Source organism: Cydia strobilella, chromosome Z (assembly GCF_947568885.1).
Source record: "Cydia strobilella chromosome Z, ilCydStro3.1, whole genome shotgun sequence".
In the NCBI taxonomy this organism is placed as follows: domain Eukaryota; kingdom Metazoa; phylum Arthropoda; class Insecta; order Lepidoptera; family Tortricidae; genus Cydia; species Cydia strobilella.
Genome location: NC_086068.1, coordinates 18,588,365 through 18,603,551, shown reverse-complemented (window position 1 = coordinate 18,603,551; position 15,187 = coordinate 18,588,365). Strand labels below are relative to the sequence as shown.

The 15,187-nt window shown below is 39.9% G+C and overlaps 1 protein-coding gene and 1 pseudogene across 1 annotated transcript in view; both read right to left on the bottom strand.

The window, feature by feature from the left end:
• Positions 1–390: 390 nt before the first annotated feature.
• Positions 391–2,545, bottom strand: LOC134754714 (piwi-like protein Siwi; annotated as a pseudogene).
• Positions 2,546–2,602: 57 nt separating this feature from the next.
• LOC134754488 (uncharacterized) overlaps positions 2,603–15,187 on the bottom strand; it is a 43,610-nt gene continuing 31,025 nt past the window's right edge. The window contains exons 7-8 of the mRNA XM_063690822.1: positions 14,131–14,253; positions 2,603–3,300 (exon numbers count right to left, since the gene is read on the bottom strand). Coding sequence (XP_063546892.1) covers positions 3,198–3,300; positions 14,131–14,253 — 226 coding nt within the window. The 3' untranslated portion in view covers positions 2,603–3,197. The remainder of the gene's footprint in view (positions 3,301–14,130; positions 14,254–15,187) is intronic.

Sequence of the window (15,187 nt, the reverse complement as noted above, 5' to 3'; positions counted from 1 at the left end):
TACATAGTTTTCATTTCAACAATCCAGTATAAAAATGTTTTTAGATTGTTATAATATTTTATATAATCCCTACTATCTGATCAAAGGAAACGTGATAGATCAATGCAGTGGCGTAACTAGGGGGGGGGGGGGGGCAGAGGGGGCAAGTGCCTCGGGCGCCACCCAAGGGGGGGGGGCAAAATGCAGCAGCAGGGAAACTTTTGTTGGTGACTGCCCCGGGCGCCATATCCTCTAGCTACGCCCCTGGATCAATGTGAGTTATGTGAGATAGCGTCCCAGAGAAATGATATCGTAACGGCATTCGTCACATCACAAGTGTTTGTACGAAGTAAGGAGATGAACCTTGTTGGCCGAATATAATATAACTAGACTATAGTATATTATATTATATTAGTAAGAGGAGGAAGAGTAGAGGGTCTCGTTGAGCGAGTAGTGCGGCTGGTTCTGCAGCGAGTTGGCGGCGAGGAAGGCGAAGGGAAGGCTTGTACGCGTAGCGTACTGCCACACACGGACGGCATCACGGCACGCGCACGCATGAACAATTATTGAAGTATAGGTGCGTCAGCTTGTACGTCAACCGCTGCATATGATCAGGGGTCAGGCCAGTAGAATCCTCGATGACGTTGTAAAACGTCGGTGCGATGGTTCCCTCACGCACGTTTTGGGACACGAGGAACAAGCCGTATCTATCTGGCAGCGTGACGACGTCGTCGATGACGGTGCCGCGCTGCGGGTTCTCGCCGCGGCCGCGCGCCACGAAGATGCGCGTGTTGATGCGCTTCGACACGATGATGAAGCACAGCTTGTACGGCAACTCCGCGTAAACCTCGTTCAGCTTTTTCTTTATTTCACCCACCTCGTGGCTATGCACATAGGGGATTTGTCCGTCGCCCACGCCGTCACGGTAAATGATGATGTGCGACGGCAGCCTCTGGTCGATTCTGGCGGTACTTCTTGAGCGCAACGGTGATGTTGAAGCCCATGTGAAAGGAGAGCTCCTCGCCGGAGGTGTGCGGTGTGCGCGTTGACGGAGGAGATGTAGCGCGTCTGCTGGCGGTCCATAGAGGCCACTTAGGCGACGAAGCTCTTTTCCTTGCTGCGCGTGGCGTGTCGTGGCATACGTCGTACCCGATCACCATGAGGTTGGGCAGCGGGATGTCCACCGTCCACGGCGCGCCGCCCAGCTTGCAGTTGATCTGTATGGCCACCTTGGTGGCGATGGACATGGCGGACTTGCTGGTCATGTTGCGGCCGCACACCACCTGCGTGGGCACGGCGCGGTCCACCGTGCACTTCTTCTTGATAGCTTCGTACCTGTCCGCCATCTGTCTTGCAAAGACGCACAGAATGAGGGCCGGGTTCTTCTTTGCGATGACGTCCTCGCACATGTTAGCGTACTCCATCGACCCGTCACGCTGGATGGACACAATTTCCGGTTGCGGCATTCTGAAGCCGGCCCCGCCGCCAGTCTTCATGATGAGCGACACGAAGCTCTCGGCGTCACCACACACAAGGGGCACGGACCGAAAGAGAACAGCGGCCGAGACCTCATGTCTCTAGTCCAGCCTTCAGTGATGAGGCCGGCGGGGTTTTTACGTCCGTCGCCCTGCGTGATGTTCTCCGGCGGGAGTAGACAGCCAGGAGTTGAACTTGATCAGTTCATTTGCTAGTTTGAGGTCCCATGTCCCCAATTCCGCATCCACCTCCTTGTTTTGCGTAAAGCGCCTGTTAAAGGCGAGCAGCTTCTGTATCCTGGTGTCGGGGCCGTCCTCATATTGATTGATAGTGGTTTTGTAGCCCAGCCAAATCTGCAGCTTATATTCTGGTATGTCAACCTTAGCATCAGGGTCGAAAAAGTCCCTGCCCATCAGCTGCAAGTTCAGCTTATAGAAGCATTTTCTTATTATCAGATTGTAGATCTGCAGGTAATGGTAGTCCCCGGGGGCCGCATCTTGGGTAAGCTTGATCAGCAGTCTCATACGCTGCCCATCCGTCTTACGGTCCGAGTACAACTCCATAGGTTGGGGTGCAGTTTCTTGACTGTGTAGAAGACGCAGCCGTCAAAGATGTACCCTCCTAGTGTTGGCGTGGACACGCAGCAGCCCCTTGCGACTGCTGGTGTTATCCTCCTCGGGATCCACGTCCACGTGTGGTACTTATACAGGCGCCACTGGGGCGTCGAATGGACGATGAAGTAATTCGCCATCAACTCTAGTGGGTCGCCGAAAGACTCTTTTTTCGATTGCAATAGGGTATATGGCTGTATTTAAAATAAGTTATTTTACACCATGCATGAAATAAAGCACCAGAAGATTAATGGAGTAACGTAGACAACAGTTATTTTTAGACACAATTTATATTTTAAAACCCGTATAAAACTATAAAGAGTAGGTAGTTTGATTGTGACGTCACATGCTAGTGTTTCATATAAATTCCATAGTAGTAAAATCGTTTTGACAGTTCAAAAAAAGACTGATTTGACTAGTGTCAAATACCCTATTTGCAACTGATCAGGGCGGGTGCGGGTGTGGGTGCGGAGAATCATCACATTCTCCGCCGGGAGCAGCAGGTAAAGAACGAAAGATGTTATGTAGGCGTGTAATAATACTTAACGGACACTTATGTAATAATAACAAAAAATAAGCAATTAAGAGGGTTTCAGTATAATCTAAGAAAAAGTACGTATCAAAATAAAAATGATAAATAGTGTTATTTTCGGCGCTGACTATACAACGTTGACAAATGTAATAACATCTGTCTACCGTATTCAAAATGTTTATAAAATAATAAGGTGGACTTGAGTTTATTAAAGATGATGCACGTTATATCACAGAATCATGAAACTGTAATCTTAATCACTATGACTTGACTGTAGGTACCTACTCACTCATATACCTGACATAAAAAACGTGAGCTTAGCAGTGTCGTAAGATGATAACATTTAAAAACGAAACTGGCGATATAAACTTTGTCAACAAGCTTTACACACTAAGTTCCTCGAATTAAAAACGATGATTAATAGAAATGCTAATTTTGCGGTTGACTTGTCCAATGTGTTTCGTGATTAGAATAAAATTAAAAGATTGGTAATTGGAATTTGTAAACAGGTCGACGGTTAGATAGCACATAGTGGAATCAAACGATCCGTACAACATCTGGGGCCGAGTGCTGAGTGCTGAGTGGGCGGGGGTCAGTACTCAGTACACCTTCAGCTGGTTCTTGTCGTCAAAGCCAGCGGAGTGGCCTGCGTTGCGCACTATGAACGAGTTCCCGTCGAAGTGCATGCGCCTTTCGCCGCGCCTGACAAAAACATTACTAATTAAACCTTCGCAACGCATCCTATCCATCCTCACGCTCTCTGCTCGAAACGCACCCTTAGGATCTTAAAAATGGCTTTTTTCTACTCGTCGACTGTAATGGTTGAATTAAGATTGCGTATACCAAACTGTAATTGGGTACTTTTCATGTATGAGCTCCCAACTCAACTATAATATTCATTTCGAAACGGTTTAGTCAACCATAATAAATTTGACCAATCACGTGGCGCCGCGGTCCAGTGGAAAAGACACCAACGCGGGACTATTTCATGAGTAATACCTATTCATATATTATGCACGCGTTGATGTCTTTTGTACTACTGAGATACTTACCTAACTTTCTTTAATTATTTAGGTTTTATAGTAGAAAAAGTTATATTTTACAATTTTTAGATAACTACATATATGACGATAACTCTTACAAAAAGTATTGAAATACAATCAATGTAATACAATTAATGAATTTTGGCACAACGAGAAACGGATGGACTTAAGTATCTGCCACTACCGTGCTCCCGCCAAGACGAGCAAAGCGAAGCGCAAGGGCACTACCTACATGTTTTCGAAGCGCTTCGTCGGTTTTTTGAACCCTCATAACTTGGGTTGGGATTATATCAGATAAAAAAAAATCTCGGGATATGATGTCAATAGTGGTCTTATTAAGCATAATAATTTTCAATTGCATAGCTTTTATACTTTAGATTTTATTCATATATAAAAAACTCCGATTTCGTCACTGACTCACTTACTCACTGATGATCATTAAAACCTTTAGAGTACTTCCTGAAGTCCTAGGAAGCTGAAATTTGTTATATAAGATAGTATAGTCTAAGTACACAATCACCAAAAAAATTTTAAATCTTGAAATTTTTAGCCCTTAAGGGGGTGAAAAGGGGGGTGAAATTTTGTATTGGGAATCAATAACCGCCGAACCCATTTAGTTGAAATTTGGTATGTAGATAGTTTTTGTTATGGGGAAGGATATAAAATAGTTTTCTACCCCAAGATCACCCTATAAGGGTAAAAAGGGGATGGAAAAGGGCGTTAGGGGGGAAGAGGGGGTTAAAGTTTGTTTGGGTAATCGATAAAAATGCAGATTGTATAAAAGAGGCCCGCAGTTCGTATTTCAGGATTTTTAATAGTACCTAAACTACCCCCAACCCTTTAAATTAGATGGAAGATTGTCATAAGCAACTTACAAAAAAAAGGGAACACACCAAAAACATTTTCATGTAAAATGTTGCCAAGACGAAATCATAAGGCTCGCACTGTCAAAAAGTTATCAGATCTCTTGTAGAGCCAAGATTCTAACTCTACAAGCCCCAACTTCACACTCTACACCTTAGTCAAAATATGTGGCTTGACCGTTTCGCTACCGTCACATGGGCGTAAGGTGAAAAATGTATTCAGTGATAGTGTGATATTTTGACAAAGAGTGTAGAGTTTGTGCAGAGCTTGAGAGGCTTGTAGAGTTAGAAGCTTGGCTCTACAAAAGATCTGATAACTTTTTGACAGTGCGAGCCTTATGGTTTCATCTTGGCAACATTTTACATGAAAACGTTTTTGGTGGGATAAATAGGCCAAGCAATAAGGGAAATGCTAGGAACACAATTTTTTACTTCGTAGCTTTGTTTGGACTAGTTAGGAGATGAACATATCAAAAGTCCCCGACCGTAACCCTGGTGCTGGGGGGGGGGAGAGGGGGGGGGTTTGAAGGTTCTATTTTTCAGTTAATAGTCGTCAAGTTTTTTGATATCTTGTATAGTTTTTGAGATATCCGCTCTAAAGTTTATTTAGGGCTCTCATTTTTATCTTGATTATCTACATAAGTGAAGCTGCTAGGCCGGGTTTGGTTACGTTTTCGTATAAATCGGGGGTGCTGAATTAATTTATGGTATCAACATCGACACCTTTCCGAAGCAAAAACATATAAACTTTAAACAAATAACTTTTTTTTAACTCCTCTTCACGCTTAAACCGCTGAACCGATTTAGTTGAAATTTGGTAAATAGATGTTTTAAGTCCCGAGACAGGATATAATATTGTTTTCACATCACCTATTCGGAAACTGGATTTTTCTTCCCTGCTAGGAGGGATCAAAGTGGCACTTTTCTGTTCAAGGACATTTTGTTGCCAGTATGAAATATTGACAGAAAGACGTATGAAATTAGTATGCATATAATCGATTACAATATCTGTATAATCGATTACGTGCATACAATTTTTCTAACTTAAATAATATTTGGTTGTAATTGTAAACAATAACTGTATTTTGAATTAATTAATAGTATATTTAAATTAAGTAAATTAATAAATTAGCATAACATAATTTACAAAGAAACGTAAAGAACATTATTTTAATAATTTAATTTTTATTTTCACATTTTAAGTCTCCTTAAACGCAGCCATACTTGTCTATGCAATTTTAAAAGTTTATATTTAAAAAGTTTCGTACAAATATTTCACAAAGCATAATTATGCGGTTGTGTATTGTGTATAAATTTGTAAATACTTAGTTTAAATCAATAACTTTATAATAATAAATATAAGTGATATCAGTCTTCATTGTGTTCTTCCGAAGATTTGATTCAAAGGGGTAACTTGTTACCAGAAAAATCTACAAAAATAATGTACTTGATTTTCATTCTATCATTTTAGGTGTTTGCTGCTGTCTTTGAAAAGATATTAGGTACATAATTATGAGCTGTAGGTACTTTTAATTTGTCAGTACAGTCACGTCTGAAAATATCGATACGGACAAAGTGTCAGAAGTATGTACCTATACCTATACTAAGGTCGTGTATACATATTTTTGGCACTTTGTCCGTATCGATCCTTGCATAAAATAATAATGTTTTGAAACCTAATGTATGTAATTTCCTCATAGGTGATGTGAAAAGAGGTATGTGTCACATGGTAGCAAAATTATTTTCACCTTGGGCGTTAACACTTGAATCCTTCGCTTCGTTTAGAATTCAATTGTACGCCCTCGCCGTAAATATGTCATTTTGCTCCCTTATGACACAATCTACTATTTTATTTAAAAAATCATACTTTGAAGGTGTGAAATTTGGTGTGAGGGGAATTCAGCTTCTTCGCCGAAGTTGAATTCCTGGGGTTATTACTGTTTAAATTTAGGTTTAAAGTCATGTTTGGTATTATTTTCTACTAAATCAAACATGTAGACCCAAATAATTATTTAAACAGGTTCAGCAGTTATTGATTCCCCATACAAATTTCCACCCCACTTTTCACACCACTTTCACACCCTTAAAAGATGATTTTGATTATAAAAACTATCCTATGTACTGTCCCGGGACTAACATCATTTCTATACCAGATTTCAACGAAATCGGTTCAGCGGTTTAAGCGTAGTTTAAAAAAAATTAAATTATGTTTTTACTTAGGAATGGTGTCAATGTTATCTTATCTTATCTTATCTTATCTTATAATTTCGGGGGCCCTTACGCATACACTTCGACCCATAGGGATCTTTTGTGCAGTTACCCCCTAGGAAAGATCCGTCCGCTACTCAAGAGTTTTCCCCACAATCTCCATATGCCGAATGATGGACCTTATGGGTTGCGTTTTGAATTCCTTTGGTTCCAGATAGCCTGTTCCAAAGTCCTTCATTCTTTGTCTGGCGAGGGCGTGACATTCACACATAAGGTGTTCTATTGTCTCTTCCTCTTCGCCACACATACAACAATCGGTGTTGTCAGCGTGCCCCATCTTGGCCAGGATTCCCTTGACCCCGTAATGGCCAGTAAACACCCCCGTTATTATTTGGAGTTGCCGTTTGCTAAGTTTCCAAAGAGTTTTGCTCCAACCAGAGTCTACCCCTTGTATAAAGAGCTTTGAGTGCTTTAGACCCGTCAGACTGTCCCATTCTTCCTGGTCTTTGGTCCCCTGGTTCCCTGTGAGAGCCCCACGAATGGTTCCGGACCTATAAGGTTGTTTGCAGATCCGGCTCTGGCAAGTTCATCTGCATTTTCATTGCCTATGAATCCCTCGTGCCCTGGGATCCATACCAGTTGCACTTTGGTTTTGCCTTCCAAGCTTGTTCAGAGCTTGGATGCCATTGTATACCAGTCTAGAGTCCACTCTGGGCGCCTTAAGTGCTTTGAGTGCAGCTTGACTGTCGCTGAGTATATAGATATTCTTCCCTTGGGTTTGCCTAACTATATTCTCATGTATAGGTACACAGGCAATTATAGCGTATGTCTCGGCTTGGAAGACAGTGGCGTAATTGCCCATGCTTATGCTACTACTAAAGTCATTTGCATAAATGCCTGCCCCAGTACCAGAATCTGTCTTGGACCCGTCTGTGTACCATATGATGTCATTTTCATCAGACATTGGTGCTTTAAGACCTTCGGTCCATTCAGCCCTTGTTGGAACTTTAACATTAAAATTCTTACGGAACACAAATTTGGGTTGCATCTTATCGCAGCCCATATTCGTAATCCTTTTCATGAAATTGTCACATTCCATGTTTGTGTGTTTATAGTGGAGTCAATATAAAGTTTAAGTTACATTAAATGCACACTCAAATTTTTCTACATGGGTGAATTCTATATCATATTGAATACCCGACTGTAAAGTAACAACTTGATATCAGTTCCCGTTTTTGAGAAATAAAACTTTTTTTTAAATATTTTATACTACTTAAACAATAATTCCCACATAAGATATTTTTCGTAGAATGGGTTATGAAGCTTATACGACTACAAGGTCAGAATATCTCTCGACAATAATGTAAATTATAGATTTATTGAAACAAATAATTATTTTGTTAGTTTTTCATGACCGAGGAACTCCCACACCGAGAGAAAAGTTTACTATGGTGGTTATGAAGTAGTTGTATCGATCATGTTTAAAAATCTCCCGAGTCACTACTATTTTTGTAGAATAGCAGCAAGATTTTGGAAACAAACAGCAAATAATGTTCTGCTCAATTAATGGACATTTCTAGTTTTTTGCCAGTAACTGCACAAGTTATGGAAGAATAACATATTCATTTTTCTCTCGATAATTAAATCAATTTCCAGCATAAAAAAATTAAAAAGTATGCGGTATTTCCAGGCATTCACAGAGGCCAATTCGAACTTTATTTAAGATGTCAATAATATATCATTTTGTTATCATTCGCCCGACCGTCTCGCTCGCACCAAAACATATTTTAACTAGTACGAGCGAAACGCACACGCTAATGAAAAAAATGACATCTTTAATAAAAAAGTTCGAATTAGCCTCAAGGTATATTAGGAAAGTATACCTTATGGCTTATGGCATTGCGTTAAGGTTCAATAGTTCAATGCATTAAGTGTCTGTCTTTATATGAAAAACGATAGCTGTCAAATTTTTATATCTATTCACAAAACGTTTAGAATACTGGATGCTGTGTCAGATATAAATAGACCCTTGAAGTCTTACAACTATCTATTATGCTTGATCTGAATCTTACTGGTTAGTAAGGACCGTCCACTTAGTTATACTTCGAATAGCCGCCCGGACAAATTATAAAGCTAATTTCGAATTTTAAATTTTGACAATTCACGAGAAGAGTAACGTAACGTCAAACGATATGTTTGTCCCTTTTCAACGATCCTGTCATCCGATGCTTTTAGTAGTGGGAGCTGTGAGAGTGAAAAGACGCAAATGTCAGCAATTCTTACCGCTTGGTATTTGTCAGCGAGCGCATCGCGACATGAAACCAGTATGAACCTGGCCCTCGATTACGTATAATTGTAAGGAAACTTGTGATCGAGTTATATTAGTCTAAGGTCTAACAGTTGAGAATAAGACGTGCTCTGAATATACAGTGTGGAAATTTTTTATGGGCCCTGAAGGGAAAGTGCCTTAAAACCTTAAGTTAGCTCATTTTATTTTTAAAAAGAAACAAAACTGCAATCAAAGGTTTTTTGAAATTCGCTTGTCTCGCCTGGGAATCGAACCGACTAAAAATTCCAAACAATAAACACTCCCTATTTTATTCTACTAGTCGATACAGTTACTGTTAATGATAACATTTCTTCAAGAAACATTAGGTCTTACACTCGTCTGCCGTACAAAATTTCCATACAATCGAATATTTCACCTCACTCTTCTCTATCCTATTTGAGCCCATCACTCCAGAATATCTCAAATGTAACTTCAGCTTTATTACCCCACGCCCAGGCTGCGAGCTGCGCGCTGCCCGCTCTCTTAAACTCTCTGTTCTCCCTCACCATACCGGTTTTCTCACGTCTTCTTTCGCTGTTCAAGCAATCTGTCTTTGGAATTCGATTCGAACGATTAGACAAGCCCCAAACAAGCTGACTTTCAAACGAATGCTCTACAAGCACCTGCTAGATACTGTCTAGTGGGACACCCCCCCCGCTCCCCCCTTCCCCGCACATGCAAATATATATTTATGTATATTATATGATAAATTTGTATATATATTTATATTGTTTATTTATGTAGTTTATAAAGGTATTATAGTATATAAATATTACTAGTTTGTATATTGGCGTTAGTATTAGAATTTATATTTAGAAATTTTTTTTTTCGCATCGCACTGCACCCACCTTAACAATTTCTGTTTGGCCCAGTGGTTGACTGGTAGAGAATGCCTCAAGGAATTAAGTCCGCTATTTGTACTTGTTCTTGTGCAATAAAGTTTAAAATAAATAAATAAATAAATATTTAGTACTCAAGAATATTTTTAGACAAGCAAAATTGAAAAAATAAATTAAAAACCTTTGAATGCAGTTTAGTTTCTTTTTAAAAACAGAAGAATGTCTTCTTTAAGTAAAATGAGCTAACTTAAGGTTTTCAGAGAATTTCCCTCCAGGGCCCATTAATTTTATTATTAAATTATAGTGGTAAGTAAGCGCATTGAGTATGCACTTTTGTCTCAGGCGATGCCGCTTGGCACGATTGATTGTTCCTTAGGGCAAATAAAACTGATTCAGCCCGGTAGCCACGAGATCGTAACGCCCCCCAAAAGGGGGGTGAAAGGGTCGGCTCCCCAAGTCCAATCTATGCTATATTTCTTCCTGTTCTTAGCAACTAGGGCAACTTATATATCATTTTCGTATAATTTAGGAACGAGGAATTCATTTTTGAAATAATTATTAGACCTTTCCATACAAAAAAAATGAGTTGTTTACAAAAAATTTAAATGTTATGTAATTTTTTGTGTCAATTTTCCCTGTTACAATTACAGTGTGGCGATTTGCACTAAATAAAAAATGGACAATGTAGCCCATTTATTGTTCATTCTGGAAAATATCACTTTAAAGGAATAGCTGCCGAAACGCCTGTCAAAAAAGAGGCGTTTTTGCTTACTAAGCGGCGTTTTAAGTTTCCAAAGTTTTTATTCCTTACTTGTTGTTTTTATTCCTCACTTGTTGTTTTTATAATTTTTTCGCAACTGTATTAAAACCTTTTAGTGCGAGTAAAATAATATGTAATAATGATTTAATATAATATTGTTAATTTACTAAAGTTTCATTATTGCGTCATTTCATCTCATAACCCTACTACCCATTGAATTGAATGACCTTTTTCACGTTTTCTGCAGCAATGCAGTCGACTGCAGCAATATTGAAGCGCGACATTGCTGTCGACTGCTACGGCAGTAGCCGTAAATGTCAAAATCAAATTTCCTGTCTGGATTTTGACGTTCATTTAAAATAAATAATCAAAGGGGATCATCGATTTTGGGCCCGGAGGACAAACCATCGCGTATATTATGGTACACTACACACTACACAGACGGTTACAGTAATTATAAACGCATTTGATTACGGAAAAAGATATAATATTGGGTGTAAATGAAACGGGAATGTATTATACAATAAAATAAATTATATCTATTATTAATTTCCGTAAATCACACCATCATCTTTATTAGCATAGCTATCATAGCTAGCATAGCATAGCTTAACGCTCAATTTCGCACAAACCGTGAGGTTTTCACTAAGGATTTTAAAATTCTCTTTGCACTAAACTTTATGGTTGGTAGAAAAGTCTGTATTCTAATTTGGCACTAACTGCCACTGTCTGTCATTGCTATGTCATAGCCTCATAGCTGACAACCGTGAGATATATGCCGCAATGTATGCATTGCGCGTTTTATCGGAGCTTTGCCTGAGGTGTGTTAAGTAAGCGCGCAATCAAAATTAAACATGCGTAAATAATCGTTACGCGTACCGATGAAACTGGGTAAGTTAGTCATGGGAGAATTAACGGTCGACCGCATCGCGAACTCTCGGCAGTTCAAGCGGACCGATCGTCTACCGCGAACATTGAAGTGAGACGGAGATATGGAAGTCGATCAAACGTTCTCTACAGTGAATCAGTACCCGTCAGTTAGTGTCTGCGTGGGTAATTTAAATAGCTTGGACGTCGTAATAATTATGGTTGTATTCCATACAATATTACATATACGTGAGATTTTTTTTGTTATTACACTAACATGAGTAAGAGATTTATGAAGGTGAAACAAAAGTCGAGTGTCCATTTTCTATAAGCAACAAAAAAAAATCGAAACAAAAATGGTTAATAGTAATTAAACGGATTCATTTACGTTAGAGATTTTTTTGTAGAATATAGTAAATATAAAGAGCTTAATTAACATGTAATTTTTATGTACACATTAGTTGTAATTTTTATGTAAAAAAAAAATTTTAATAAAGAAAGTTATTGAGGGCAGGTTTCTGTGTCAAGCTGGAAGAAAATATAAAAACAGATTTTTTTGTAGAAGTAAATATAAAGAGCTTAATTAACATGTAATTTTTATGTACACATTAGTTGTTATTTTTATGTAAAAAAAAAATTAATAAAGAAAGTTATTGAGGGCAGGTTTCTGTGTCAAGCTGGAAGAAAATATAAAAACCTTAATGAGTATATGCTTGAGAACAGCATATTAGAAAATCTCTAGTGTGGGGATTGATGTTTTGGTTTATTTTTCTATTTTAGTAATAATTTGGATTTATAAAAAAAAATTGACATATTTTGTGGAGATTTTTTTCAAAATATATTATTTGTAATATAGGTAATCACATCTCAAAAAATCTCTAATGTGAGAATTAATGTAGATTTCTCATACATTTTGAACTGTGCTGACCGGCCTATTTAGTCTTTAGCTTGCTATCGCTCCAGAGGCCTGTCAAAGCCAGCCTGTGTAACGATTTCCGCGCCTCAGACTGTATCACTAGGTGTAGCGGCGGGAGGTCTAGTAGTACCTCCATCGCCGCTGTTGGCGTCGTTCTAAACGCGCCAGTAATAGCCATGCACGCCGTTCTTTGTATTTTCGTAAGGGCATCCCTGCATGTGCTCTTTAGTGTCCTTGGCCACCATGCCAGGCATCCGTACAGAATGATAGGTCTTACCATCATGGTATAGATCCATCTCAGTACCTTTGGGTTTAAACCCCACGTTTTGCCATATGCCGTTCTACACATTCCAAACACCCTCAGTGCCTTGGTTATGGTAGTTTCGACATGCTTTTTCGAGTTCAGTTCTTTATCTAGTGTTAAACCTAGATATTTCACTTCATCGGACATTTCCAGTACCCTTCCATAAAGCTTCAGCTGCTTCATGCCGTTAAGGGTCTTTTTCCTGGTATACTACTACTGTTTTGCCAGGATTGATGGAGAGTTGATGATGGTTGCACCACCTCTCCACTTGCTTCAGTGCTGTATTCATGATTTCCGATACCGTTCCCGGGAATTTCCCGTTTACAAGAATCACTAAATCATCTGCATACCCTACCGTGTATATTGGGCCTTTGTTTAGTTCTTCCAGCAGTGAGTTCACTACCAGGCTCCAGAAAGTCGGTGAAAGAACCCCCCCCCCCCCCCCTGTGGGCAACCCTTCGTGGCCGTGGCTAATATTTTATCTCCCATGAGGGTGGACTTTATTAGTCGGCTAGCATAGTACCAATCCATCTACAGATTGTCGGTTCTATGCCATGTTTAGATGCTGCAATGCTGATTGCCTGATACGTGGTGCGGTCAAATGCCCCCTCCACGTCTAGAAAAGTGGCTAGGCATAGTTCCTTGTTCTCTATCGCCTGCTCTGCTCTGGTTGTCACCAGGTGTAGTGCCGTTTCAGTCGATTTACCCGGCTGGTACGCACATTGCAATTGGTGCAGTGGATGTCTCTTAAGAGGACCATCCCTTATATGTCTGTCTACCAGTTTCTCCAATGATGACAGACTTATCGGCCTGTACGATTTGGCTTTTGTGTAATCTGCTTTGCCTGGTTTAGGCAGGTATGTTACTTTTACCATCTTCTACACACGTGGCACGTGTCCGAAGGCTATGCACGCTCTGTACAGTCTACCTAAGTGTGGTATTAGTACATTGGCGCCCTCTTGTAGTAGTATGGGGTAGATCCCATCTGGCCCCGGGGCTTTGTATGGCTGAAATGTTGATAGTGCCCATTGTATCTTATCGTGATCTACTACCTTTTTAGACGTGTCCCAGTTGTACCTGGTAGTGCTAGTGGGTTGATCCACTACACTAGTTACTATATCGTCCGTTACGCTCTGGTGTATTATCGAGCCTGGGAAATTAAAAAAAAAGTTATTTGTTTAAAGTTTATATGTTTTTACTTCGGAAAGGTGTCCAAGTCGCTAAGACGCATAGTTTCCGAGATACCCCAGCACCAGGGTTACGGCCGGGGACTTTTGATATGAAACAAAGCTACGAAGTCAAAAATTGTGTTCCAAGCATTTCCCTCTATAACTTTTTTTGGGCATTCATTTCCTGACCTAAAATTATTATCTTGCCTTTGCAGGGTTGGTTTGCTTACGTACCGCACAAAGAGATGCTGGGTCTGCCCCAGAGATGCGGTGCAGTGCAGAAAGGGGCTGGTGATCGAAGCGGAACCGTTAGTCGGGCTCGTACGCAGCTGGTACTTGTGGCTGCAGCGGTGGATCCTGAATACAAAAAAACACCCATTCTAAAGATGCGTCCAGATTCGCAAGTACACGCGCTAGTTTGCTATAGATTGCACACTTTATGCGAGCCTAGCATGAGTTGCGCTAATTATACGCGCAATCAAACGACGCATTTTCTATACCTGGACTTTACGCACCTAAAGACAAAGTTCTAGTGATATTCTATGTTTGCCATAGCAATGCCTGTGTTTATGTGTGGTTTGAGTTGGGAATACATACTCGTACTTAAGACCCCCTAGGCCCCTACAATAACTCGACGCGGCAATGCGCCTACATAAAGAGGTCTCTTAGGGTTGCTCTATCTTTACGTATTTTAAACTTTGGCAGTCTCTTTTGTATACCTATAGCAAGTATCGCTCACTGGATTATTCGCCGCTCAATGCCTTAGCAGCCGTGGAGCTTGCATGAAGACGGATTTCTAGAACCACAGGTTTAGCGTGTGTCAAGGGTTTCATAGATCTTGCATCGCATGTGAATTTTCGATACATGCGGCATTTGACCGAACGATTGTATTTGTTACACCTACTAAGTCTTGTATCTCGACAACGTTCAAAATAAAGAGTACATATAATAGCACAATCTGATTAAGTCTCACCTCGAAATCCTTCCAAAGATATGAAATTTGGTATGTATGTTAATTAGTCTCTTTTTCATGTCCACACTATTTGACATTTGGGGACCTCGAGGAATCGCAGCCATCTTGGAAAATGTGTACCATCCTGGAGAAATTTGCGTTTTACTCTAATCATACGTTATCTATGAAAATATGGTGTAAGGCAACATTAAAGCTTATTAAATTCTACACAAAAAAGTCCTAGATAACTTTGCGGAAAAAATACATCTTGTTATAGAAAATAATAGCTGAATCCAGATTTAGCGCTTATACCCTTTCAGGGGATATTCTCTTAATATG